This window comes from Lycium ferocissimum, chromosome 4 (assembly GCF_029784015.1).
Source record: "Lycium ferocissimum isolate CSIRO_LF1 chromosome 4, AGI_CSIRO_Lferr_CH_V1, whole genome shotgun sequence".
Classification (NCBI taxonomy): domain Eukaryota; kingdom Viridiplantae; phylum Streptophyta; class Magnoliopsida; order Solanales; family Solanaceae; genus Lycium; species Lycium ferocissimum.
Window position 1 is genome coordinate 21,167,087 of NC_081345.1, and position 26,668 is coordinate 21,193,754.

The 26,668-nt window shown below is 33.7% G+C and overlaps 2 protein-coding genes and 1 pseudogene across 2 annotated transcripts; 2 read left to right on the top strand and 1 right to left on the bottom strand.

The window, feature by feature from the left end:
- Positions 1-491: 491 nt before the first annotated feature.
- On the top strand, positions 492-6,754 carry LOC132051795 (protein LIKE EARLY STARVATION, chloroplastic). Its single transcript, XM_059443004.1, has 4 exons — positions 492-1,364; positions 4,112-4,752; positions 5,396-5,586; positions 6,123-6,754. Exons 1-4 carry the CDS (start codon positions 884-886, stop codon positions 6,496-6,498), a joined length of 1,689 nt encoding a protein of 562 aa, XP_059298987.1. The 5' UTR covers positions 492-883; the 3' UTR covers positions 6,499-6,754.
- Positions 6,755-12,762: 6,008 nt separating this feature from the next.
- LOC132051796 (calmodulin-like protein 8) lies at positions 12,763-14,798 on the top strand. Its single transcript, XM_059443005.1, has 4 exons — positions 12,763-12,990; positions 13,074-13,231; positions 13,536-13,616; positions 14,507-14,798. Exons 1-4 carry the CDS (start codon positions 12,915-12,917, stop codon positions 14,642-14,644), a joined length of 453 nt encoding a protein of 150 aa, XP_059298988.1. The 5' UTR covers positions 12,763-12,914; the 3' UTR covers positions 14,645-14,798.
- A 7,674-nt stretch (positions 14,799-22,472) lies between these two features.
- Positions 22,473-25,149, bottom strand: LOC132051797 (heat stress transcription factor A-6b-like; annotated as a pseudogene).
- Positions 25,150-26,668: the final 1,519 nt, after the last annotated feature.

Consider the following 26,668-nt stretch of genomic DNA (forward strand, 5'->3'; position numbering starts at 1 on the left):
TGTAAGTAATATTGAAACTCCATGAGTAAAGAGAGTGGAGTATTAATTATTGAGCTAATTATTGTTTTTTTTTTTTTAAAAAATATTTTTATTACATAGAGGGTAGGGGAAGGGAAAATGGGGAGGGGATTACAATGTGGAGATTCGAATCCTCACCAATAAGGTGAAAGTTCAGGTATAGTCAACCAATATTGAGATAATTATTGTTATTGCAATAAAATGCATAAAAAGATAGGATAAGAAACAAAAACAATAAAAAAATATCAAAAAAAGGAGAAAAAGGATAAATATGTTTTTTAGCCAAATAGAAAAGATGTCACACCATCTTTTTTATTTCTAGCTTTATTATATATAATGATGATTATATTGCACGTGACTTCCTAATTTAGTTTGCTGGCCTCCATTCTCCGAAATGGCTAAATAGTTCACTTGATTTGATGCTTAATCATTTATTCAGAGTAATAATAGGGATCAGTTACCAGTTCCACTTAATATTTTAGACAACTCTGATCCATTAAACCAAAAATCAAACGAAAAATAATAATCTAAACCTTATCATATGAGACACAAACCATGCAATCCTGGCCACATTTCTCAAAAATATATTTCCAATTTTTTTTTCTTCTTTTAATTTCTTTTACCTCTCAGAGAAGCAGTAAATATGGCACCTCCCTTTACAGCATTACCAAGCTAAAGAAGACAGCATCACAACCTTCCTTCAATTTCAAGAAAACTTTTCTTTTTCTCTTTCCAAAAACAGAATAATAAAAGCCTATAAATATTTGACACTCCCAAAACCACTTCTCAGTTCTCACAATATTCAAAAATCCACCTCTCTTTACTCTGCAAACTGCAAAGTACAGAGCTCTAAACACACTCTCCAATGGCCACTCATTTCTCACGCGCCACCACACGCGCCTCCATGCCAGTACCCCAAGAACCCAAACTGGAATACCCATTTTCCCTTTCAACTAGAAAACTTCAAAACCAATGGAAAAACAAGAGTAGTTCAAGAATCAAGGTTTCATCAGATAATGGAAATGACTCATCATATTTGGACATGTGGAAGAAAGCAGTTGAGCGTGAAAGAAAGACTAATGAGTTTCAAAGAATAGCTGAGAATATTTCTGCTGATGTTGATCAAGTGGAAGAAAGTAGTGAGGTGTTGGAAAAGAAAAGTGATGAATTCAAGAAGATTCTTGAAGTTGATCCTGAAGAAAGAGATAGAATTCAAAGAATGCAAGTTATTGATCGTGCTGCTGCTGCTCTTGCTGCTGCTAAGGCATTGCTTAAGGAGAATCCAGTGTCCCAAGAAGATGACAGTTCAGTTAAATTGGATGCTCATGATGAAAATAAACAAGAAGGTAACTTCAAATTTTGTTCTTTCATTATGTTTTTATTTTCCTCTTTTTATATCAACCAGAAAAGTTGTAAGAATTTGTATACATACTAAGAATTGTCTAAGAGTCTTCCCTATGTGATTTAAGCAGTTTGTTAGAATAGTTTTGTATGCACCTAATTTCAAGAAATTGTTGCATGTAGTCTATAATGTGCGCTCCTCGTTTGAGAATATATGTTGTATTATAATCACTGTGATAGAATTGTTGTAAGAATATGTATACTTACTAAGAATTGTCTACGAGTTTAGTTAGATGGGATTTAAACAGTTTGTTAGAAGATGACATTTTCAGTTAAATTGGAAGCGGATGATGAAAATAAACAAGAAGGTAACTTCAAGGTTCTCTTCACAACTTTTTATGTATCTTTTCTACTTCTTGCAAAATTATATGTGCGTAGAAATAAGAGAAAAGTTTGTAAGAATGTGTATACATACTAAGAATTGTATATGAGTTTTCTGATGTGATTAAAGCAATTTGTTAGGAGAGTGTATACACCTAAATTCAAGAAATGATCTTTGGCTGATGGCATTGAAATCAAGAAATTATCTATAATAAGCATTCCTCATTTGAGAGTATACGTTTTATTACAGCGTGAAAGATCACTGTGATAGAATTATTGTCCATAACTTTTTTTTTTCTTTTCTTTTCAACTCCTTGCAAAATTATATGTACATAGAAATCAAAGAAAAGCTGTAAGAATGTGTATACATACTAAGAATTGTCTATGAGTTTAATTAGATGTGATTTAAACAGTTTGTTAGAAGATGATTCAAGAAATTATCTTTGGCTGATCATTAAAATCAATAGAAATCTTATTATCTGTAACGAGCACTCCTAATTTTAGTTCCTCTTCGCAACTTCTTTTATTATCTGTTCTTTTCCTTTGCAAAATTATGTGTCAATAGAAATCAAAAGAAGTTGTAAGAATGTGTGTACATATTAAGAATTACGAGTTTTCCTATGTGATTTAAGCAGTTTGTTTGTATGCACCTTGATTCGAGAAATTATCTTTGGCTGATGGCATTAAAATCAAGATAACTTCAAGCTTCTTTACGTTTTTAGTAGTATTACTAGTCTAAAATGAGCACTCCTAGTTTTTGGTTATATGTTGTATTACAACGTGAAGGATCAATGTGATAGAACTGTTGTTCATAACTTTTGTTGGTTTCTCAATTTCTTTATAGAAAGCTCTGGTATATCTACTGCAGTGTTTACAGTAATATTTTCTGCGTTAATTTTTGTTAAACGAATAAATACACAAGGCATAATTTGCTTTTTAAAGAATGCTGCTCCAGATTCTTTAATATTTTCTTGGTCTCTTTCTAAAATGACCATTCTTGTTTTTCCACCCTCAACAACAATCGTAGGTATCTTCTTTTGAAATTTAGATGAGGAAAACAATTTGATTACAGTTTTACTATTGGGTATGTTAATTTTTGATTCCTAACTTCCTATATTTTTTTTTACACTGTTAACATTGTGCTCTTGATCTATAATTGTTGTGATCTTGAATGTTAACTGGTGATTTACGATGATTACCAGTAGTTGGCCAAAAATATTTTATCAGCGAAATAGGAGGCGGCTCTGACTTTTTGCCTTTTCTTGAGAGTTTGAAGGGAAAGGCTCTAGGGACCACTTAAGTGTGTACAAGGGAAAACGAAGTTAAAATAAATGGCTCTATGTCATACTCTGTCAGATACTTGGTGCTTTTTGCCCTTTTCTGATAGATCACCTTAAACTAGGATTGGATGCAAGGCACTTGATTATGCTCTCAATGAAGTTCCTTCGATGAGTCACTACTATACGTGCTTGCTTAATGTTTGAATATCCATTCTAATTTCTTAGAATTTCACAGTTGAAATTTCTGAGGTTGTTTTCTAGTAGAATTTTGACCTCCATTGCATTCATGAAATTAACGCTGTTGTTGATTGATCTAGATTCCGAATGTGGAGTTGCCATTTCTTCTTTCGACTCCTATTGCCTTGTTCTGTTGGTTGGGTATCTGACAACTATAATGATGATGTTTCAATGTGATATGATTCAAGAAACTTTTGGTTCTAATGTAATAAGCACAAATAAGTTTTTGGTTGACGTGGAACTTCAAGGATATGTATTTAACTGTGCCTAATTTTTTTTTTCCCAATGCCTAACTGTTTTGCCAAGTTTTTGTAAATAAAAAGGCTATTGTCAACCTCCCAAGCCCATCTGGATGAGTAAAATGAAATACTAGAACCTTTTCTGCTTCTTGCTACCCTTTCCTTTTCCTTATTTTCTCCCTTCATAGTGGTGAAAGAACCTTTTTTCTTTTCAAGAATTATGGCCTTTAATGGTTTAAGGAGAACCTTTCATCTCATTTTACTACACGGTTTGCTGTTATAGCTCTGTTGTGATTCCTTGTATATCCGTGGTACTCATTTAATGAATTTTACCTTATCTTATCAAGAAAATCTCTGTATAATTCCTCTTTTTGCAGCATAGTTGAAGTGCTTATAATAGCTAAAGCATCTTCAATCTCAAATTTGGATAGAATGGATCTGTCGTGTTCTCCAAGATATTAATATACTACTTTGAACTTTTAGCTGTAATGTTTTCTTATGTGTGGTCGTTGCTCATACTCCTCAATTTCAGGAATTGAGATATATTACTTGCTCCAATCTTCTACTTCCGTCCTATTATGTGGTAACTCAATCATGATGTTTGTATTTAATCAGGACCAGGAAATGTCATTTCCATTATGCCTCGATCTGGAACAATTATGGGAACACCAGGTCCAAGCTTCTGGTCCTGGACACCTCCTTCAGACAGCTCTTTTGATGACATTCAGATGAAGTCAGACACGTCTCTGTCTTCGGACCCACCAAACCCTGTGATAGAGATAGAACGATCTCCAGATTTTCTATCTATCCCATTTCAGAGTGCTATGGTTGATAGCAAACATAGTCCTCCTCTTCCACCTCTGCAGTCACATTTAGAGGTTGAAAATTTGGAAGATTCCAGCGCAACATCTGAGATACCTCACCAGGAGGAGGAACGTGAGCTTGGCATTCTGTTCTCCACAAATGCAGCAGAAGCAGCTTATGCACTTAAGCAGGAAAACGAAGTATCATCTGAGGGAATCAAACCTGATGGATCAAGATGGTGGAAGGAGACGGGTACTGAAAAACGACCTGACGGGGTGGTCTGCAAGTGGACTCTAATGAGAGGCGTTAGTGCGGACAAAACTGTTGAATGGGAAGACAAGTATTGGGAAGCTGCTGATGAATTTGGTCATAAGGAACTCGGTTCTGAGAAGTCGGGACGCGATGCTGCTGGAAATGTGTGGCATGAGTTCTGGAAAGAATCAATGTGGCAGGTCAGACTTCAGTTGCTTAGTCATCATGATATTCATAAGTTCTCTTTTGTGTTAGTTATTGCTCTAGAATTTATGAGTACAATGTACAATTCCTTGGTCATAACTTCTTTCCTTAAAGTTCTTAGATGCTTTTGGTGAGACAAGGTTCTACCAATACCTACTTTCTGATTGAAGTCCGGTTTTTTCTATATGAAGCTACACAAAATTGGGCAGTAGAAATTACTAACTTTAACAAAATCGTTGAAAACTAAGGTTTCCAAGTCTATACTTCTTGCCTTGATGGCAATTGTTGGTTGCTTGCTTGATCGGCGAAGAGGTGAATCATAGTATAATTATAGTCATATGATAATATGTTGGTGTTTTTGACCCTCTTCTGGGTAACTAATGATATTGAACTGAACATTGTATGAGAACTTTGTGCTTCTATTTTTCCTTTACTTATTCTGTCCTCTTTGTGTGAAATTTCTATTCCTAACATTCTAAATGACAAAGAATGGCGCTGCTGTATAGTTCCGGTTAACATAGGTTGTTACTTGGAAGGATAGGCTATGAATGGGATTTGAGAAACTGTCAGATAATTTTATCTATCTTCAGAGACACTGAGTATCTTCTCTTATTTCCTCTTTATTGTGGCTCTGTGCAGAGTGGTGGACTTGTCCATATGGAGAAAACTGCAGATAAGTGGGGAAGGAATATTAAAGGTGAGGAGTGGCAGGAGAAATGGTGGGAGCACTATGGTGCCGGTGGCCAAGCAGAGAAATGGGCCCATAAGTGGTGCAGCATTGATCCAAACACACCCCTTGATGCTGGTCATGCTCATGTTTGGCATGAAAGGTACTAAGATCTATATATTCTATTTTTCAATTTAAGCTCTTAATTAGTTCATATGTGCGCTCAGGTAACTAGCATTGAGTTTACCATCTATGGAAACCAGTTTTGTTTCTTCAGTTGGTCATTTATTTCTGCTTTTGGTAATTGGAAGCATTTCTCTGGCATCTTCTGTTGTTTTCGAACTGCTTAAACTATGTATAATCCATGTATAATATATGTATAGTCCATGTACAATATGTGTATAATGGTGTATAATCCATGTATGCTGGCAAGAAAAAGAATAGTGAATCCGACCGGCTATTTGTAAAGATCCCTAAATAGAAGTTACCCTGCCATCTATAGTTTCTCCTGAATGCTGTCATACCTTAATTGCTCTTATCATAGGCCATGAGAGCAGCAGCGTTGGGTCATGCATCTATTGTTAACTTTTAGAACATTATGATGCTTATACAATGGTACAGCTGCTTTTGGCTTATCAGTTAGTACCTCTTCATGTTATGTTAATTCCTTACTAAGTATGGTGCAAATCCATTTGGCAGGTGGGGTGAGAAGTATGATGGAAAAGGCGGAAGCACAAAGTATACTGATAAATGGGCTGAGCGCTTTGAGGGAGATGGTTGGGCGAAGTGGGGTGATAAATGGGACGAGAACTTTGATCTAAATGGACATGGTGTCAAGCAAGGGGAGACATGGTGGGCAGGCAAATACGGAGACCGCTGGAATCGCACTTGGGGAGAGGGCCACAATGGTTCTGGATGGGTGCACAAGTATGGAAAGAGCAGCAACGGGGAGCACTGGGACACACACATAAACGAAGAAACATGGTATGAAAGATACCCTCATTATGGCTTCTACCATTGCTTTGAGAATTCAGTCCAACTCCGTGAAGTCGAGAGACCTTCTGAATGGCCATGAGGAGTATTCTTTCGTTCTTTTGCTACTATCCACCAGGGCTCGAAATAGTATATAGATCATATTTTCTGCTTGTTCAGCTTATCAAGCTATTATAACCGAGTATACTAGTATAGGAATTCGGCTACTTGCTTTCTGATGTAACTTCAGTACTGATATTTTGTCAAAAGATTAATTCAGCTCTTGTAAGATAAGTAGTAGGAGCATATTTTGAAACAAAGAAGTTACCTATACTGCTATAATATTGCCTTATGGAATATCCTCCTGTGTGACTTGAAGCTAATGATAGTTAAAATAAGATAAACGATTGGCTGTCTCTTGCTTTGTCGTAAATCAGAATGGATCATGGCGGCTATAAAATAGTGACCTGTGATCTTTATTGGCTTAGTTTATGAACTTGCAGCTTAAAAGCTTTAAGCACGTATGAAAATCTGCTATACATGATGGAAAGTTCAGGCTGACAGTGTGACTGCTTATTTACATGAAGATTGACAGTGTTGCGCATCATGAGCTTTACTGTGCAATAAAAGTTGCATGTTATTTTCTCAGCAAACCTGCAAAACCCGTTATTTTTTCGCTTGTGATTCATCCTAGGGACATGTGCTGCAACTTTGTGCTTGTTCCAGTATACGTGTGGTGTAAGGATCAAATTGTTCCAAAAGGTCAACCCATTTGAAGAAGAAACGGCTAATCCAAGATATGTCTTTCCCCTGGTTGTTTAATGTGTCAAGCACTGACCAAAAATCCTTGGCAAATGAAGAGAGCTTTCAGCATTGTCACAAAGAATGAATTTTCCAAGTATATACAACAACTACGCCTCAATCCTAGCTAGTTGAAATCGGAAATATGAATCCTCAATATCATAAGTGCTCTGTTTGAATCCATAATATTTCAGTATTTGTATTCAAGGATTATCCAACACTAGAAGTTCTTTAATATAAGGTAGTGGTTATATGTTTAATATACTAAGTGTCTGTCTAGTAAACACTAGTCTTCTAGTTGTATCACATACGGATTTTCACTTACATTATTTTTCTTATCTTTTGCTAGATCCGTCCGGATTCCGTGATATTCTAAACTTTTAAGGTATCTTCTTCCTTATTTAACCCAGTCGATCATAATGTTTTCACGAATAATAATCAATGCAATTTGTCAAATAAATCATAAAGAAAATTGGGTGTTACATTAGGTTCCTAGGTTTGTGGCCTTAAGAAGGCCCTTCTAAATAATAAGTCCCAGGGAGCCGGAAGGAAATAGTTTTGTATATTAATCTAAGCATATTTGCCTTTCTAATCCTTTTTTTGATGTTATGTAGTGAAGACTTGGTGAAATTAATTGATTTTTTTGGTCTGTTTGTTTGTTTTGTTTTTGCCAATTTAATTGTTGATATCCCTCATTATTGATGGTTTCGTTGAATCCTTAATCGAATTTGGCTTATCTTTAGCGTTTTCTGCACTAGGGTGGAACAACAACAACAACAACATACTTTTTGATGACAAGCAACCTTCGAGTGCGCACATAGTAAATTTTGCTACTGTGCAATAGCGCTAACCACACAAAAGAGATAACCCCGCACTAGCAAGCCCTGTGCGACGAGCTCAACCCAAAAGACAAATCTCCTACTGTTGTAGGCAGGGGTTTCTCTACCAACTTAGTTATCCTTGCGGGTAACAACAACATAATTAGTGTAATCTTACAAGTGAGGCTCGGAAAAAAAGGTATGTAGATAGTCTTATTCATACCTTTAGAAAGTAAAGAGACTGTTTTTGATGGACCCTCGATCAGATTGTACTAAGAAAAAGAAAAGGAATTGCTTGACTGATTAGTAGGTTCTAGAATTAAGAAAGGCCAGCCATCTGATACTCGTCTCCACTCATTTTGACTGAATATATGTTCGTTTTCCCCTTCCTTCCAGTTTAAGTTGGGCAGAACTGAGATACGCGTTTTGTTGGAAAAAATTGTTGGGAGACTTATTAAATTTGTTTTATATGTAGGAGACTGGAGAAGTCAAAGTTTTCCAAAAAGAGGACTTGTTTTTTGGAAAATGTTTTTTGGCTTTTGTTTAGAGAGTGAAATATATTTCAAAGAAAAGACATTTATTAGATATTGATAATAATGTTAGCAACTAGGATAGTGTTATAAAGAAATTTTTTATTATCAAATATTTGATAATAACATGAAAGTGTTAGTTTGATTGATGTTACTTCCTCTGTTTCTATTTAGTTGTTAGAATAAGATTTTACATGTTCATTAAGGAAATACCAACATTAATAAAAAGAGTAATTTTAATTTATCCCTTAGTAATTCTTTAATCTTTGCCTGTGCATGTCCCTCTTAACGCTAAAGGTAAAATTGAAAAAAATAGTTACTTCTCTCTTGATTTTATAACATAACAAGTATTTAGGAACAACAAAATTTTAATAAACATGACAACGAAATGGGAATATAGAGAGCATGAATTAAGAGTTGAAATAGCTACGAAGGAACATGACTTCCATTCAAAGTGAGGGAAGACATTTTTTCCATTTAGGGAAAAATATTTTTGGACCATCAAACACCAAAAATAACTTATTCTTAAAAAATACTTTCCATCATACTAAACATGTATAATTTTAAAAAAGAAGGTTTTTGCTCAATTTCTTCAAAAAGAAAAATTCTTTCAAAGAATCACCAGAAAAGTTTTCCAACTTTTACAAAAACTAAACACATCTCGAGTAGTTGTTCAGTTTTTGCATGAATTTCGGATTTTTTTTCAGTTTTTACAATGACTGAAAATTTTCTTAATTTTTTTTTGAGTTATTTTTTAAACAAACGCTAAATAAATTTGGCAAATATTGCCCCTTTCCTAATAAAGAGGATGACTAATGTCAACGAACACAGGTTTTCACACGTCTCAAAGAGAAAATTGGCTTTCACAAAATACATCAGCTGTCTAAAGTTGCTTCATGTTGTTCCTCTTGCTCATAAGTACTGAAAATTTAACTTATTCGCCCGACATATATACAGTTAATTACTTCTAGATTTTCTAATAATAGAGCTCATAACATAATGAAAAATTACACAGTATTTTTGGCATCTTTTGCTAGGCTTCCACTAATTTTTTGAAGTTATGAATTAGACATTTCAATTGTCGAGTTACCAAATCAGCAATCTAGGCAGATTTTAATTAAAGTACATTAGAAAAATACCAAAAAATCCACAGCCACTACAAAACCTAGTCAAAGTATCCAGCTGGATATTCTTGTTCACAATCTCTAGGTAATTGGGGACCAAGCAGATGCTGGCTCAATTACTGTATATGCAACACGGGCTACATATTACTGTATACATATGCAATACGGGCTACATATTTTCATTTTAGCAAAGCACAATTGCATGCTTTACCTCCCCAGGAAAAAAAAAATGCATACTCTTCTTGCTCAAGATTCATGAAACCTCTATATCACTTATTAGATAAATTGTAGATTTAAACAACGCTTTCTTGATTTTTAAAATGATACTTATTTTGAACTAAATTAATTTGGCTAAATCGATGTTTATTTTAAATTGAAGGGAGTAGCAAACTTTGGACTATCGTATTCTTTTGTGGCACATAAATAACTAATGCCACCATTTATCCATGTGATTTTCCTTTGTAAACTTTTTTGTTAGTCTTAAACTAATGAAAAGCAAATTCAACCACATTAATTATTGTTTTCTTCTGCCGTAACTCTAAGTAGGTGTGTCATATTTGAGTTCGATCAATTGAACAAAAGTTCCCACACTCACTCTTCTCCCTCTTTTTCTATCTTCTTATGTTTAAGACTAATGTAAATTGATACAGTAAAAATCTATTATGAGAGAATTTAGCGATAACTACTAAAGGAATTTCTTTTTCAAAGCTTCAATACAACTCCTTTAGGAATCAAAGAAAAACTACCATTCCTCCATGAAAGTTGTATTTTATTCGTCGGTTTACTCACACAGTATATCGTGTATGTGAGCATGAGATGAGATCAAAAGACCCAAATAAGACTGCACCTCGGCAGAAGCAAAAGCGCGTATTGACAGCCAAGCACATTTATGTCCTTTGATTTGACACTTCGATTATTCCACTAATCAAATCTTGAGTTTTAAAAGTTTGACAGTGAATTTGCACAACTCCCAATGCTTAAAACCGTTGTTAATTTCTAGAGTTAAGCCCTTTAGCTTGGTCATGGTAGTCGTATTTAGGTTGGAATGTTTAATATAATAACCCCCACGTAATATAATTCACTAAAGTTTTGTTTTCTATAGGCCTTGGATCATTTTTTCTAAAACACTGTGCCACGTGCCAACTTACAGCCTAACACCCTTAAGATGATGACTGTATTACGGTAGCAAGGTGTGAAAATGCTAAATTGATTCCACTCTTCCGCTTCAAATTATTCATCGTATTTCTCTTTTACGGGTCATTTAAGAAAGTATTAATTATGAGATCTTTTTGATTATTTTACTCTCCTTACTTTCTTCATTTCAAAATAAGTAGTATTTTTATCTTTCTATTTTTGTTTCAAAATAAATAGTATTTCACATAATCAAGAAGACATTAATGGTGTCATTCCAATTTTGAATAAAGAGAGTTTTATATATCTAAAGAGCTACATCTTTTTCAAAGTATTTATTAAGGGTAAGTTTGGAAAAATAAATATTTGTCTCTAGGAATGAGCAATTCTCTTAATGGGTGTGACGAATCTAAAAACACTATTTATTTTGAAATAGAGGGAGTAATGTTTTAAGATAGAATCTTTCATTGAATATTTACTCTATTTTATGTGTCATCTTCATAAGATCATCTAATTTTTGATGTGTTTGTAGTCTTCAAGAACGATTACTATTTAGAATAAAGTAAGATTTTTTTTTTATTTTCTAAAATAATAAATAATTTGAGACAACTAATTTTAAAAATCATGACAGATAATTTGAGAGGAAAAAGAGTACGTTTTAGTAAATCTGAAGGTTGTCTTGTTTTTAGCTCAAAATCCTTATTGTCCACAGAATTTCACAGTGACCTTAGTCCATAAGGCTTACATATGTTACTCATTCAACAATAGCTGCTGCATTTACAAACTTTTATTCCGCGCAGCGACAGGCCAAAACTCTATCGCGTTTTCTTATGCAAGCTTTTTGGAAAAAAAGATTTTGACAAAATAATTGCACTTGCAAAAATATTTGTTTAGCTTTTTTTTTTTTTTTTTTTTTGGAGTAAAGTTTATATTAAGCCAAAGGAAAGAAGTACCACTAATTATTTTGTTTTAAGCCAACACATTTTGCCATTGTTTTAGCAAATGATGAGGGATACAAGCCGGCAGAAACGAGCAAGTGACAAGAAATGGATGCCTTGGTGCAAACAACGCCAGCGTTAACCTATATACTTGACTTGGAGTGGAACAATATTTGGTGAAAAATAAAGCAATTACTACTACTAAACAATAAACTTATTTGAGTTCACTGTACACATCTCCCCATGCTCTCTCCAGTCTTCTCTTGCAATGCTCTTTGTCCCCTACTCATCTAACAATCCAGCTGTTTATTTACTTGGTTGTAGTAGTGAGTATTATTTTTCTTTATCTTTCTGAAAATAAGGAGAATTATTTTTCCGTAAAAAAATACTAATATATGATAGTAGAAAATACAGAGAATTTATTATTGTTATCTAAGATAAATTTTATTGAGCAACATTGTTAGCGACGATTCATATTAGCTAACCTCAACTTATCAAAGCATTGTTGTATCAATGTCAAAACTAGAAATTTTAAGGAGAGTAAAACTATAAAGAAGTAAGCACACAAAAGAAGTCAAAGAAAATCAACATACCATATCAGATATAAATTTTACGCCGACGGAGGGGGTAGGGTGGGGGGTTGCAGGGAAATATTCAAAAGTAGCATGGAAAATGCTGAAGTGTTGTATGGTCTGGTCATGGTCTGGTCATGGTCTGAGATTTGGAAGGTGACAAAGTCATGAGTCATGGCTACAACACGACCTAATCCCACTACTAACTACGGAGTATACATTTTTGACTGTGCCAATAGATCGACATATTGTTAAAAGAGACTTATCATTAGTTCAAAATAAGTAATCTCTTTTAATAGCACCATCAAACAAAAAGTATTAGCTTAATTATTGTTAGATATGTGCTTAATTATATATTTGCGCTCGTAATACCTTTCTCACGTTTTTGACTCTTTTTTTCCCCAATTTTCTTTTCAATATCCCTCTGGGATACGCATTTATTAGTAAGCCCCTCTTTACACATTAGATTTTTTTTTTTTCTACATATAGCCCAGCTAAGATTGAGCTATACTCAACTTTCTTTTTTCTCATTCTACTCTCTTCCTCTCTGTTTCAAGCTGTTCTTTCTCTGTCCTGTCGAGGTACAAAAGACGAAAATAATAGTAATGGGAGACATACTTAACAATGATCAAATTGTTGAGTTGCAAGAAGCCTTCAGTCTATTTGACAGAGATGGAGATGGTAATTAGTAGTTTCTTTTTTTGTTTCAATTATTTTTGAATTATATATGGTGTTTGAATGCATTATATTCAATGTAAGTGCAGGTTGCATTACGGTAGAAGAATTGGCTACAGTCATAAGGTCATTGGATCAAAATCCAACAGAGGAAGAGCTTCAGGATATGATCACTGAAGTTGATTCTGATGGAAACGGAACGATTGAATTCACCGAATTCTTGAACCTTATGGCCAAGAAAATGAAGGTAACAAATTTATCTTTATTATTTATAGTGGTGGAGCCAGGAATTCAACTAAAGAGATTCAACAAAAAAAATTCTATGTCAAGAGATTTCAACAACTTTATACTGTATATACAAAAAATATCATTTTTGCCCTATCTACATTAAACTATAAGTTTTCAACAAATTAAAGGATGTTAAATTAACCCCACTTGCACCCCTCAGGCTCCGCCCCTGGTTATTTGTATATGCATGAGAAACAAACATGACAACATTTTAGTAAGCAGGGCTCTAATTAGGGGCTATGTTTTGGTTCTTTATGAAACAGGACACTGATGTAGAGGAAGAACTTAAAGAAGCTTTCAAGGTGTTTGACAAAGATCAAAATGGTTACATATCTGCTACCGAGGTTAGTCTTAATTTGTCCATATAAATCAAGTTTTAATTAATCATAATATTCATAGTAGTTCTAGGTTGACCATGCCGATTTCAGCTCGAACTACACATCCAAATGTAGAAAAGTATACACATATAACGAGATCACAATTATTGTAAACCCTAGATCTTAGATTCGTTACTGATTTGCCTAGGCAAAGTCGTCGAAAAATTACATTATGTAAATAGGTCAATTTTTTTGTCTAATATACTCTATGTTGAAACCCTTTGATTTTCTCATGTATTTATTTCTTTATGCTTCCTGAGTGAAAATTCAAATTCCATTACTGTTGGTGAAAACCACAAATTTGTTATCATTTGGATATATGTTGAACCACAACATAGATTAACTGATCATGTCTATTTGTAAAATTATATTCCAAAAAAAAAATTGGCTTAAAGTATCCATGTTCAATAATTAGTACAATTCGTAAGTCAATCATGTACGGCCGGTACTCATATTGTTGACGAGGCCCAAGCACAAATTTAAACTTTCATTATAAATAAAAAAAAAAAAAAAGAAACACATATGCTCAATGGATATTAAAAATAAAGTCATTCTTGTCATTGTCACAAACTGCTAGGGTTTTGTGGAAGGGATTTAGTCAACCCCTGGCTGCTAAGGAGTTCACATGTGATTTGATCTGTCCTTATAATAATAACCTTATTAATACATACAGCTGTTTCAAATCCAAGTTTATTGTAAGGGTATCTCACTAGACCAACTATTCGTCCAATGAACTTTTCCATAGTTCACACTGATCAATATTGTACTCTCTCTTTTTGACTTTCTTTAATTTTATTAGTTTAATCAAGTTAATTTTTTTATTTTTTATAATTGAACATGTTTTTGATCATGTGCAGCTGAGGCATGTGATGATTAATCTTGGGGAGAAATTAACAGATGAAGAAGTTGAGCAGATGATTAGAGAAGCAGATTTGGATGGTGATGGTCAAGTCAACTTTGATGAATTTGTTAAAATGATGATGAACGTTGGATAGAACTTAATTAGAAGAGCAAGTCCATTAATTAAATTTATAATTTCCTTCTTTATTCTTTTCTCTCCATGTTATTGTTCTTCTATTACTATTTGTTTAATTTTTGAACTCGTCAATGTAACAACCAAGAAATCGTAGAATGATTTGATTATTTATTCGTTTCTGAAGTTGTACTCTCTTTCTTTAAATTTGTATTATTATTTTTCAATTTTAGTAGAAATTGAGTCGGTCTATTGAAAGTGGATAGCGTAGCGGTAAACTCAGCTTTGTAGAAATTCTTGAACAAATATCTTAATGGTATCAAGGATTTGTTAAAAATCTTACATTATTCAAATCTATTAGACCCATTATGACTATATCTATTAGACCCATTAAGGAAAACCAATGAGACTTTAGGATCTCCTCGCCCAATTCTTCTCTAGCTAATCAAGCATTTTGTGTTTTCTGTAGCCGTTTTTAGATCCTTTGGAACACTTATTTGGATTCATGACATTTGAAAAGTATTCTTTTGGCAAAAGGGTTAAAATTGTCTTTCAAGTATGCGAAATTCACGCCATTTGCCTTCCGTTAATAGTTTCGCCTGACCATATTCATACCGTTACTTTTTCTTTTTATTTTTTTTATATTAAGCCATCACCATTAGGTTGTGAGCCTAAGGTGTGGGAGGTTTGGCTTGACCCCTATCATGTTAGATTAACAAAATGAACTTACAATGACAATAGGGGGACATGGAACCTTGCCTCTAGTCTATAAAAAATAGATTGAAAAATGCCTTATATTTTCTAATTATACTCTATTAGGTCCCATGTGAAATTAGAGCATAGTTGGCCAACAAAGTAATAGTAAGAGCATGATTGAACCAAACTATTAATGGAGGGCAAATATTATGAATTTCGCATAAAAGTGCATTTTTGACCCTTTTCTCATTGCTCTGATTTGTATAGAACAGGAGGTGGCTGATACTAAGTCTGTTTAGATTCCATTGCATAGAAAACATATTACTTTCACGGTTTCACCAGATCATGCATTCAATTTGTCGTGAATCTGCCTCCACAAGTTCTTTATCAACCACACCAATAAATCACAGGTGCTAACACATTACTCTGATTTGTATTGAGTGATATTATGTCATCCAATGTAACGATGTTCGACAAAAGGGCTTTTGCATTCTCTTGGGAGATAGAGGCCCGCACTTTTCTAACCCAAAAAAAAAAAAAAAAATTGGAACCAAACTAACCCATTAAAAAAAAAAAAAAAAAAAACAAATGTTTTCCACGCACGTAATTGTGTGCTGAAAGGACCAAACCGTAACTTTTTAAGTTTGGTCCTTTCACGCCACAGATTCATTTTTCCTTTTTTAAGCCTATCAAAAATCACGGTATTTTATTTTATTTTTTTATGTTTCAAAAACCCCGAAATATCAATATTTTATATAAAATCATTTTTTTGCGTTGTACAATTTGGGCAAAGAAGTATACCTAAACGTTTGGATGCGTCGTTTTAAAAAAGAAAGGCTATGTTTTGTTTAAAACCCCGAAATATCAATATTTTATATAAAACTTAACATATTTTTTTCATCCAATAATAATGTCGCGCATACTATATGTAATTCAGCTCGACATTATTTTACGCTAAAAAATATGAAGTTCTATATAAAATATTTATATTCCGATGTTTTGAAACGTGACTAATCTTCGGTCAAAGCTATCAAAAATAAATTGAATCAATTTTGAGTTTGATTTCATTAAAGATGACAAGTTTTTTATCATTAGCAAACAAAACTTTGGGACTTCAAATTGAACAACTCTACAACCCCTAAAAAAATACGACAAAAAAAAAATGATCCAAACGTTTACCATTTAAAGTACTTGATGTAAGTGAAGAGGCATATGTTGTTATTATCAGACGCAAAAAATATATTACGTTCTATATAAAATATTGATATTTTGGGGTTTTGAAACATAATTAATCTTTGCCCAAAGTATGAAAAAAAAAAGTGATTTTTGATAGCTTAAAAAAAGAAAAAAATTAGTTTTTCACGCACATAATGCAAAACGTGAAAGGACCAAACTTAAAAAGTTACGAGCCGTTTGGTCCTTTATTAAAATATTGATATTTGAGTTTTAAACATAATTAATCTTTCTTAAGCGTGAAAAAAAATAGTTTGAAAAAAATTTTTTTTTTAACGGGTTAGTTTGGTTCCAAATTTTTTTTTTTTTTTTTTTTTTTTTGGGTTAGAAAAGTGCGGGGCTCTGGGAGATAGCTTGATTTCCTGGATTGATATGTAATTGCTTGTTTGAACACTAAGTGGAACAGAGCTTTAGCATTTGCAACTACTGAGCCTACTTGATTCAGTGTTCTGTTTATGCGATCTTGAATTTATAACTCCAATCCCAAAGCCTTCCAATCCCAAAGCCTTCACCATTTGAGAAATCGAGCCCAGAACCAACCTCATTAAGCTACATCTCTAGATAGCAGCATAGATTGAATAATCCATGCATTGATTTAGTTCACGAATAAGGCATTGATCTCTTGTGCACTTAATTTACGTAAGACTCATCAATTCTAGGCAGGAAACAGGGAAAAAACCAGGTACAATTGACATGGAATGTAAGTATAAGGTCTCAATATAAGTTGATACAAGAAACTGGAACTTCAAAGTACAAAGAAAGGCAACTCTGCTACCTATGTTGCAAACTTACAATCTCTCTTTAAAACCTCACAACTGTTTACATTAAGTAAAATACAATACAATTTCAATATTAAAATGGTTTTAATCAAAAGGAATACCTGAAAGAGGGTAAAAAAGGAACGAGCATAGTTTGCAAAGCAGCATCACTTGGACATTTATCGTGTCTGTCTCACAGTCACACCTCCCTTCTTTCCAAATTTTCAGTATCTTATAGACCTGTACTACTACTTGACTCCCCATTGTGATGAAAACTGTAGGATGAAAAAACAAACCATAAGAAACGATAGTAAACAACTCGTATCTTATTTAACTCAATGAATTAATGTTACTTTTACTTATCAAAAATAAAAAAGAAACTCAATGAATTGATGTTGTGCAACAGATGCAACTGCTGAAGAAGGATGGCCTAGGTTGGCGCCTCCACTTCCTTTATATCCGAGCTTTGATTTTGGTGTCAATTCTGTGCTACACAACTTCTCAACTCTTGCGTCTTCTTGAATCTTGATCAAAGTAGTAATTATAAAGTCTTCCTCATGATTAATAGTTGGTGCGGTAAATTTAGTAGGGACTATTTCATTTTCAGGCACCAATTCAATAACTTCTTTAATATCCATTGATTGTTCCACCGGAGGTTGGTGCTCAGTAGGAGATAAAACAGTTTGCATACATGCATTTCAGTTGTCTTGGCCGCATTCGTCACCTTCATTGCATAATCCTCCTTAATTATGGTTGAAAAGGTGCTGCCTCGTTGATACACAGTTCATGAAATGGCTGTCCAGAGGTGTCAGTTTTCTTAAGATCACAGTCGTTCCCTGCATTTTCTGATTTATTTGGCGTCCGATTAACCTCTTGAGGAAGATCCACACACTTCTCTTCTGGCTCAGGAATTGTTGCAAAGAGATCAAACGGAATAATTTGAGGAGCATCTTCAGATTGTGGACTAGCTGTAGTACTATCACTTAGATTTGAATTCATTTCCATTGTTTTACCTACTTCACCGGCAACTCCAAAACTGTTTTCAAACTGATCTCCAACACTCATAATTCATGCTTTTCCTCAATCAATCTGTCTGTTAAAGATTCATTTTTAATTTCCACCAATCAAGTCATCTCTTTGATCATCATCATCTGAAACAAAACTCTCATCTGCACAATTATTTTGTTTAGCGAGCGGATATGAGGAATAATATTTAAAATGATAGTAATTCACAAGAGAATGACAATCCATAAAACAAATGATAGAAAAATACTGCAGAAATGAAGCCAGTTCCACAACCATGCAAACATAATTATAATAAACCTTCTTTTCCACCTTCAGAGTAAATAGTAGGATCTTTGTTAGCTGAAGGCAGTCCTGCTGGTTTTTCACGATAATCTTTAGTTTCATCCTTAGGTTCCTTTCTCCTTGAACGCTTTCTATATTAACAACAACTTCTTGTTTCTGTTGATTGTTGGCAGCATCATTTTCTTCTTCTGAAATATCAAACATCAAAATTGCAAACTATCACCTTCGGTTTACATAATCTGTCCTTGAGATTTCTGCACACCCCATAAGAAAGATCTTGAATAGCCTTAATCATAAGAGTATTTGTCAAAAATAACCTTAGTCTTAAATGTCTCAGTCTATTAACACTCCACTAATTCGAGCAGCAAGAGTGAATTTGGGGTATAGTTAGTATACGTAATAAGAGTCTTTTTCTTCTTCTTTTAAAACGTCAAATATTTTGAAACAAACTCCGTTTGCCAAAAGTGACTAATATCGAGGACTGGATGGAGTAACAGATTCTTGAATTCACAGAAGCAATATCAACCATAAATTTTCCAAAATTTCCAAATTCACCTTGATTTCCTGATAAATTTGTGTTCCCCATCTCATCTCCCATAGGCAACTATTCTTCTTCTGCAATAAACCAGTGCATCTCGTCTCAATAATTTCAACAGACGCATGCAAGAGTTAAAAAGTTATAGAATGTCTAAAGAACCAATGTATTATGACGATGAATGGTGATAGTCACATGCTAATCGGTAGAAGCTTCAGAGGACATCTTAACTTGGTGATCATCAGTGATGGACCTAGGATTTTATACAAGCGGATTCAGTCAAAAACAACATTAGCCGACTCTAAATAGGATTTCTCTGACACTCTTCAACTTCTAAATATTTGCAAATCCAATATACTCAGTATTTCACTTGCAACATTCCAACTCTACCAACTCCTTAACTCACATCAAGGAAACAAATTTACATCATTCTCAAAAAAAAAAAATTAAAAAAATGGAGCACTTTCAACCTATCAAGGTACCATATTCCCTAGGAATCAAAATGAAGGGATTCTTGAGAATCTATAAGCCCATCCATATTACCTTCGTTCTTTCCAAGTAGTACTGAAGTCTACATGTAATTTTCCTAAAGTTATCAACAATGGAGTCAACTCAACGGCATTTTCGCTGAGTCCTCATTTGCCGGGCTCCGCATATGGAGTTTCATTCTTTATTGAAATGAAACACTACAGTATATTTCTAGTAAATTTTCAACTGAACTAATATCTATTTACTCCATTTCTTTTCGTTTTTAGTTTGACCAATATTTATACGGTATTTTTTTAATACTATCAGTTTTTAACAACAAATTATGAGAATATATAATAGGTAAAGATTTGCGTACACTCTAGTCTCCCCAAACTCCACTTGTGGATTACGCTGGATATGTTAGCTTTTATTGAGGTTCCATGGGAGTAACAGTTTTAACTTTGCAAGAGGCAAGAGATTAATGTGTAGATCAGATTTGGTCTTTAAGGAAAGGAGAAAGTATGCACACTAAAATTTTACAGGGTGTCCATTTAAATTATAGGAATGATGTTTCACTTTTGCTTTCATTCTCAAGAGTTGCAAAAATAAATCCAGCTCGCATACAGTGGCGGATTCAGGATTTTCACTCAGGGTGTTCGAAAAAATAACTGGACCTAAATACTTGTAATATATGTTCAGGGTGTTCAAAAGTTAATATATGTACATGAACACAGAAAATTTACCCTAAATATACACTGTAATTTCTTGTCTAGGATGTTCGGGTGAACACCCTGGCCTCTTACTGCATCCGCCCCTGCTCGCATAACTACCATCTCTATATTCTCTTTCCTCCTCCTCCTTGTTTTCTGATGTTATTTAGCTTAAACTTTAGTGTTTTCTATGAAATCACTGTTATTATTTGAAACCTTCAGTATTTCACAACTTACACAAAACAGTGTGAGCTGTCAGGTAACAATAATATCATTGATAAGAGAAACAAGGAATAAGACAAGAGTGCGGTAGCATTTTGTTGAATTTACGTTCATTCTTTTTCCAAGTGATCCAAAATGGATGCAAACATTAGTGTAACAATATGGCACACATGGATTTGGTCTAAATAAAGGACCTAAAATGTTTTAATTCATCTAAGATTAATTGAACAAACACAAGCAAATCATGCCAATACGTAGGACTTGTGAACATTGACAAAATAAGTAGAATGAAGATAATTAAATCTTGTCAATCCGGCATAACTTGTAAAAATTTGACAAGATAGACAGAATGAAAATAGTATCAAATCTTGTCAATCTGACATGTGTGAATAATAACAACACAGACTAGTACGTTTGACATTACTTGTTAACCATTGAAGAAAAGGCCGAGTGAAAATTGTAATTAAAGTCATAACCCGCTCTTCATGATTTGTGAATACTTAATTTTCCATTCTTTGGAGTATATGTAATACATAGGTTATTCTTGCAAAAATGTTTTAAAAGAGAACAAAAGTTAAATAGTGTGTGGCACGGAATGATCCTATTTGTGCAAATCACTGGAGTTATATAGGCTACAAAATATCACGTTAATAACCATAGCAACCTTAGCCGTTACATAACTCAAGCAGATGGAGATTCCTAGGTCATTAAAAACCCTAGGCAAAGCCTGTGCAGTTAGCAGTTAGCAGTAAGCATAAGGAATTTCCAAATATAGAAAGGAAGAGAGAGACCAAAAAGAAAGTGTTGTCTTGGGACAAGATGCAACATATGTTAATCCTGACACCGAGACTAAATAGTGTCTGTCTGTTTGTAAATCTGGTCATGCAAGACATGTGCAAATTACCTTTTATTGCCTTATCCCAGTTGGACATTATCACAAGGACAGTCCAATTACAGATACAAGTCTTTTGTGAATTCATTGAATACATCTTTTTTTTTATTTTTGCCACTACGGGATGTGAAGTCTGAGCTGCAGGAATCAATTAAATGGGTCAATGCTTGCCCATATTTCTAAAAACGGAAAGATGGTGGGGACTATTAAGGCATACATTGGAACTGCTGGAGCTAAATGCGGACATCGAAATCTTAGGCCTAAATTAGGGAGACTTTTTGCAGTATTTCCTAAAAAGGAAATTTGTGGGGTCACTAATTAAAGCATGTGTTAAGACTCGCACGTGTAATTATACACGCTTAGCCACTTACCAAGCATCTAACTAATTGCTTATTCATTGGCTGAATAGCACTGTCCTGTGGCGAAAGTAGAAATTTCGTTAAATACGCTTTATAAAAAACTTTTAACTTATATCATACACCCTCTCGGCCGATGTAAATTCACACTATAAAAAAAAAAAAAAAAACAGATAATTTTGCGGAGGTTGAAAGTGCAATTAGCGGAGGTTATAAACCTCCAATATTTGCACACTTAAATAGTATTCGCCAACTGTTTTAACGACTAAGATCAGCAAGTAATACCAGTTAAGTACCGAATAGCTAATAAACAGCATCACACACACTTCAATTGAAGAATGCACAACAAATAATCTGCCTTCAAGATGGGACAGGTGGCCTTACCAATTTAATGGCTGAACAATAGATCGAGTTGAATACCAAGGGGAAGAGATGTTGATTCATACACTTTGTGGAGTCCAACATCAGGTAAACTTGGCATCGACAATCAAGAAAATCCAAACAACAACAATAATAATAATGATAACGCAATGCATCTATCCCAAGTTAGTTGATCAAATCGATTATATGAATCCTCACTAAAAATTCTCTATTTTTTTTTCTTCTGGCATAAATAATTTCTAACATGAGAAAAGAATCTTAGAAAACATTGAATCTAAAGTAAACGTACCCTACAAGAACAAAAAGAAAAAGAATTGCAAATTAAGTTTATGGGACAATCAGTACAGAGTGATGTATTCAAGTAACTGAATTAATCAAATCATTGCAAGAGCTAAACACAATCAAGAAATCAGCCAACAAGCTCTTCAATTTGGACTAGAGCCTAAAAATCCAAGCTGGACAAAACATCAATATCTTCTTCATCCTCTTGTTCAATACCAAGCAAAGTCATCATATCATCTTCAACATTCTCATTGACAATGTCCTCCCAAAATCCTTCATCAATTGCTTTATTATCTCCAACTTCTATCTTTTCCATCTGTTCTTTCTCAAAATCACTTGGTCCTTGCATGTTCATAACAAGTTCTAAATCATCAAATTCAGAAATATCACCAAAATCTTGAGGTTCTAACTTTACATTGCTAGGACCTTGTTCAATTGGCCTCCTTCTCTTCTTCTTGATTGCTTCTTGAAGTTCCTTCCTTTTATCCTTTTGGATCATTACCTGCTCCACAAAGTTTGGATTCTTTAGTGCTTTGGCCAAGAAACTCATCATCTGCCGCTGTTTGATTTCTGTCCCTTTAAGCTTTTGTTCCATTGCTTGAAGGTGTGATTTAGTAGTCTGCTGGTGCTGTTTAAGTTTAACGAGTTCAATCATGAGAACATGCTTGTCGCGTCTCAATTGATCAATTTCTCCATCGAATGAGCCAAAGCTGCCCAACTCAACACATGATGATGAACCGTCCATACCTTGGTTTGATGAAGCCTTGATGAAATTACTAGTAGAGCTTGTTGTTTTTCTCCTCCTAATTGTTCTCAAGAGATGCTTTTGACCCCTCAAGAAACCTTCATTAGCAAATTCCCAATGGTCTGGATTAACTTTCCTAAATCCCTGCATTGTTCACACATTCCTAGTCCTCTAGTAAGAAAAGAAAACACAAGCTCATGAAAAACCAATAGTAGTACTACAATAATAGATCTGAAACAACAACAACATGCACAGTGAAATCCCATAATGTGGGGTCTGGGCCATGGGGAGGGTAAAGATCTGAAAGGTTAATTAAAATATCTCTAGGAATTAAACGCTTAATTATCAAGAATGATGAAAATGGACATTTAACATATGTGAATGCATGGAAGTTATCCACCTCCCTTATATAGTCATTGAGCTTTAGAATTAGTTTATATTTTTCTAGACTACATTTTTCCACTTAAAGAAAAAAAGAATCTTAAACAAAAGAAATAGAAACACAGCATGTTACCATTAGAAGAAACAAATCTACAGTCAAACCTCTCTATAACAGCATGATTGGGTCCGAAATTTTTCAGCTGTTATAGAGAATGGCTGTTATACACCTATAACAGCATTGACATTTAAATAATACTTCGCTGTTATAGGCAAAAAAGATGCATAAAATCTAATTTTCATTTTTAATTATCAAATTCTAAGCTTAATCACACTTTGTACAACGAAGGAAAATCATTTAATGATGAAAATATATATATTCATATGATATTTTTTGTCATAAATAGTGTATTAAATGATCAAATATTTGGTCAAAATTTCCACTCTTATTATTGGTAATCATAGATATTCTATTTTTATAAAGATGGTTAATTATTATATTACCAAAAAAAGAAGATAGCTGTTATATGGGGGGTAATTTTACAAAGAGCGTACTGCTATAAAGTTATTGATCGTCATTGTTAAAGGTGAAATGTTATATAGAGAAGTAAAATATAACATAAAAAATCGGTTCCGAAAAATCTTAGCTGTTATAGAGAGGTGTTGTTATATGCGGGTGCCGTTATAGAGAGGTCTGACTGTATTGCATATCTTAAGTTATAAACAAACTCAGGCTAAAGAAATACTACTAGTATCAATTATAGAGCACCCAGTCAGCAACTATTCTTATGGTTCTCAAGAGGTTTAATTCTCCATCTTTCTAATTGTTCCAAGCTGCCTTTCTTCTGTTCCAAAAAAGAATACTACATACCATTTTTCCGTATTTGAAAATCTTTAACTTTGAACTTTTCATTTTACACCTAATGAATTCATGGTATGTTTTATAAAACCAAAACTGTTAATTATAGTTTTGGTATGTGTGTCAATAGTTTTTCTTTTTTTCTTAAATTTCATGTGTAGTCAAACACCTCCATATAAAATGAATCAGAGAGAGTATTAGATAAAATATTCCGTCAGGTTATATATCAATATAGTTTAATTTGGCATAGAGAATGAAAAATTTGGCATAGAGAATGAAAATAAGGCTTACATAAGTATTGAGCTGCCTGACAAAGCTTGAGAAATTGTTATGCTTGAAATACCTTGGAAGAAGATTCATTGCCAAGCCCTGGGGATCCCATACTATGAAACTGTTGTTACCTCTACTCCAAGAAACGACGTTGTTGGTACTTGGATCATCCACAAGTTCGTATGTTTTAGTGAGAAATGGTGGAGGTCCATTCTCATGAAGACCCTCCATTGGTTGAGGCATTGACGACATGAACTCATCCGAAAAGAACTCTTCCTTTATTGAATTTACACCAAAATGATCCATGAACCTTGAATCTTGAAGAAATGAGTATAAAGATAGTATATTACTACAAGTATGAGTCGGTGAATAATGTTATAGTGATTGAAAATATACTGCAAATTTGCAATGGCTGTTCAAAGGGTATTAATTTTAGGGTGGCTTTAGCAGTTGGGGGTGAAAACAATTAGGATGTTGGAAAGATCAAGAGATGAACAAAAATCAATTTTTTTCCCAGAAAATAGAGGATATGTGGAAAGGTAACAAAACAGTTTAATTAATTTGCAGTATGGAGAAGAGGGAGAAGAAGTGGGAATAATATGTTGCAATATTGGAGGTATATTAATGAGAGAGTAATGGGAAAAAAAGAGCTGAAGTCAGGGTTCAATGAATACAATATACATTCTTTACTATTGCGGTGGACTCAGACAGGTGGAATGGTCCTCAGATATATTTAGCCCTTTTTCCTCTTTTCCTCCTTAATATAATCTCTTTCACTTTTGGGAAGCTATGTGAGGGGAACAATTCTCATGTTATTTTTAATTTTAGTTCTCGAATTCGAAACCTATTAAGGGTGAAAAGATTATATTCATCCTTTCCCAACTTTGATGATCATTCAGGTGCAGTAAACTTGGTCGCTAGAAATCAAAGTTCCTGCCTAGTCCAAGTTACTATGGAGTATTTTTCTTTTTGTTTTGAAAGGAAGTGGTAATTAAGCTCTTATTAGGAAACTAGAAAATTCAGAAAGGATCATGACAAAATAGAAATATATTTGAAATGGAATATGTTGAGACCTTTCAAACATTTCTACACATAGCAAGTTAGATAACTAAATTCATCTATGTATGATTTTATAGCTTTTATTGGAAGTTCTGGACTGAATTTCATGTTTCAGACTGTTGGATTATAAAATCCACTCAAAGACTATATACTACAGATGAATTCTAGAAATTTGTTAACTCTGCTATCGATCACATGTTGTTTATTCTCTCTGAAAAATCTTTACATAGTAGTAATATTTAGAAATTTGTACACAAAGATCTGATTGAAAATATCTTGCCTACACAAAAGGAAGGAAAATATCTTGGCAACTAAGGATTATTATATGCTTTAATCAAATGAAACTTTTGAATTGATAATCATGGCTTAAGGACGGTCCACTTGCGTAAAAGCAAATGGAGCCACGCCTCCAAATCTTGCATTGTTAAGCAAATAATAATATAAGATTTTACTCATTTTAATAACCTGCTCCCTTTAAAACAACAACGTATTAAAATTAACCAATGTTTTCTTTAATTATCTAGTATTCGGAATTAATCGATTTCATTAATTCATACTAATACCGAGTAAGTCGACGAAAGAGGAAAGTGTTTCCTAAGAAATAAAAGTTCTTCATTTGCTCGAGTCCAAAAAAACTTACAAACACTAGAGAACCAATTGAGAACTTTCACAAAAATATGCATTGATAGTGAATAAAACAAGAGAGAAAATCTGATAATTTCTGAAGTCATGTCCTTTGTAGCTGGAGGAATATATTAGCCTTGTTTAATTTGTAAAATGTCATCTTGCTTGCGATCTCTGTTCTATCCAAATTAATAAAGTTTTCTATTTTTTTTTTAAAAAACAAAACTATTTGAAATAGGAGAATGACAAGTTAGTTTACCAAATGGATTT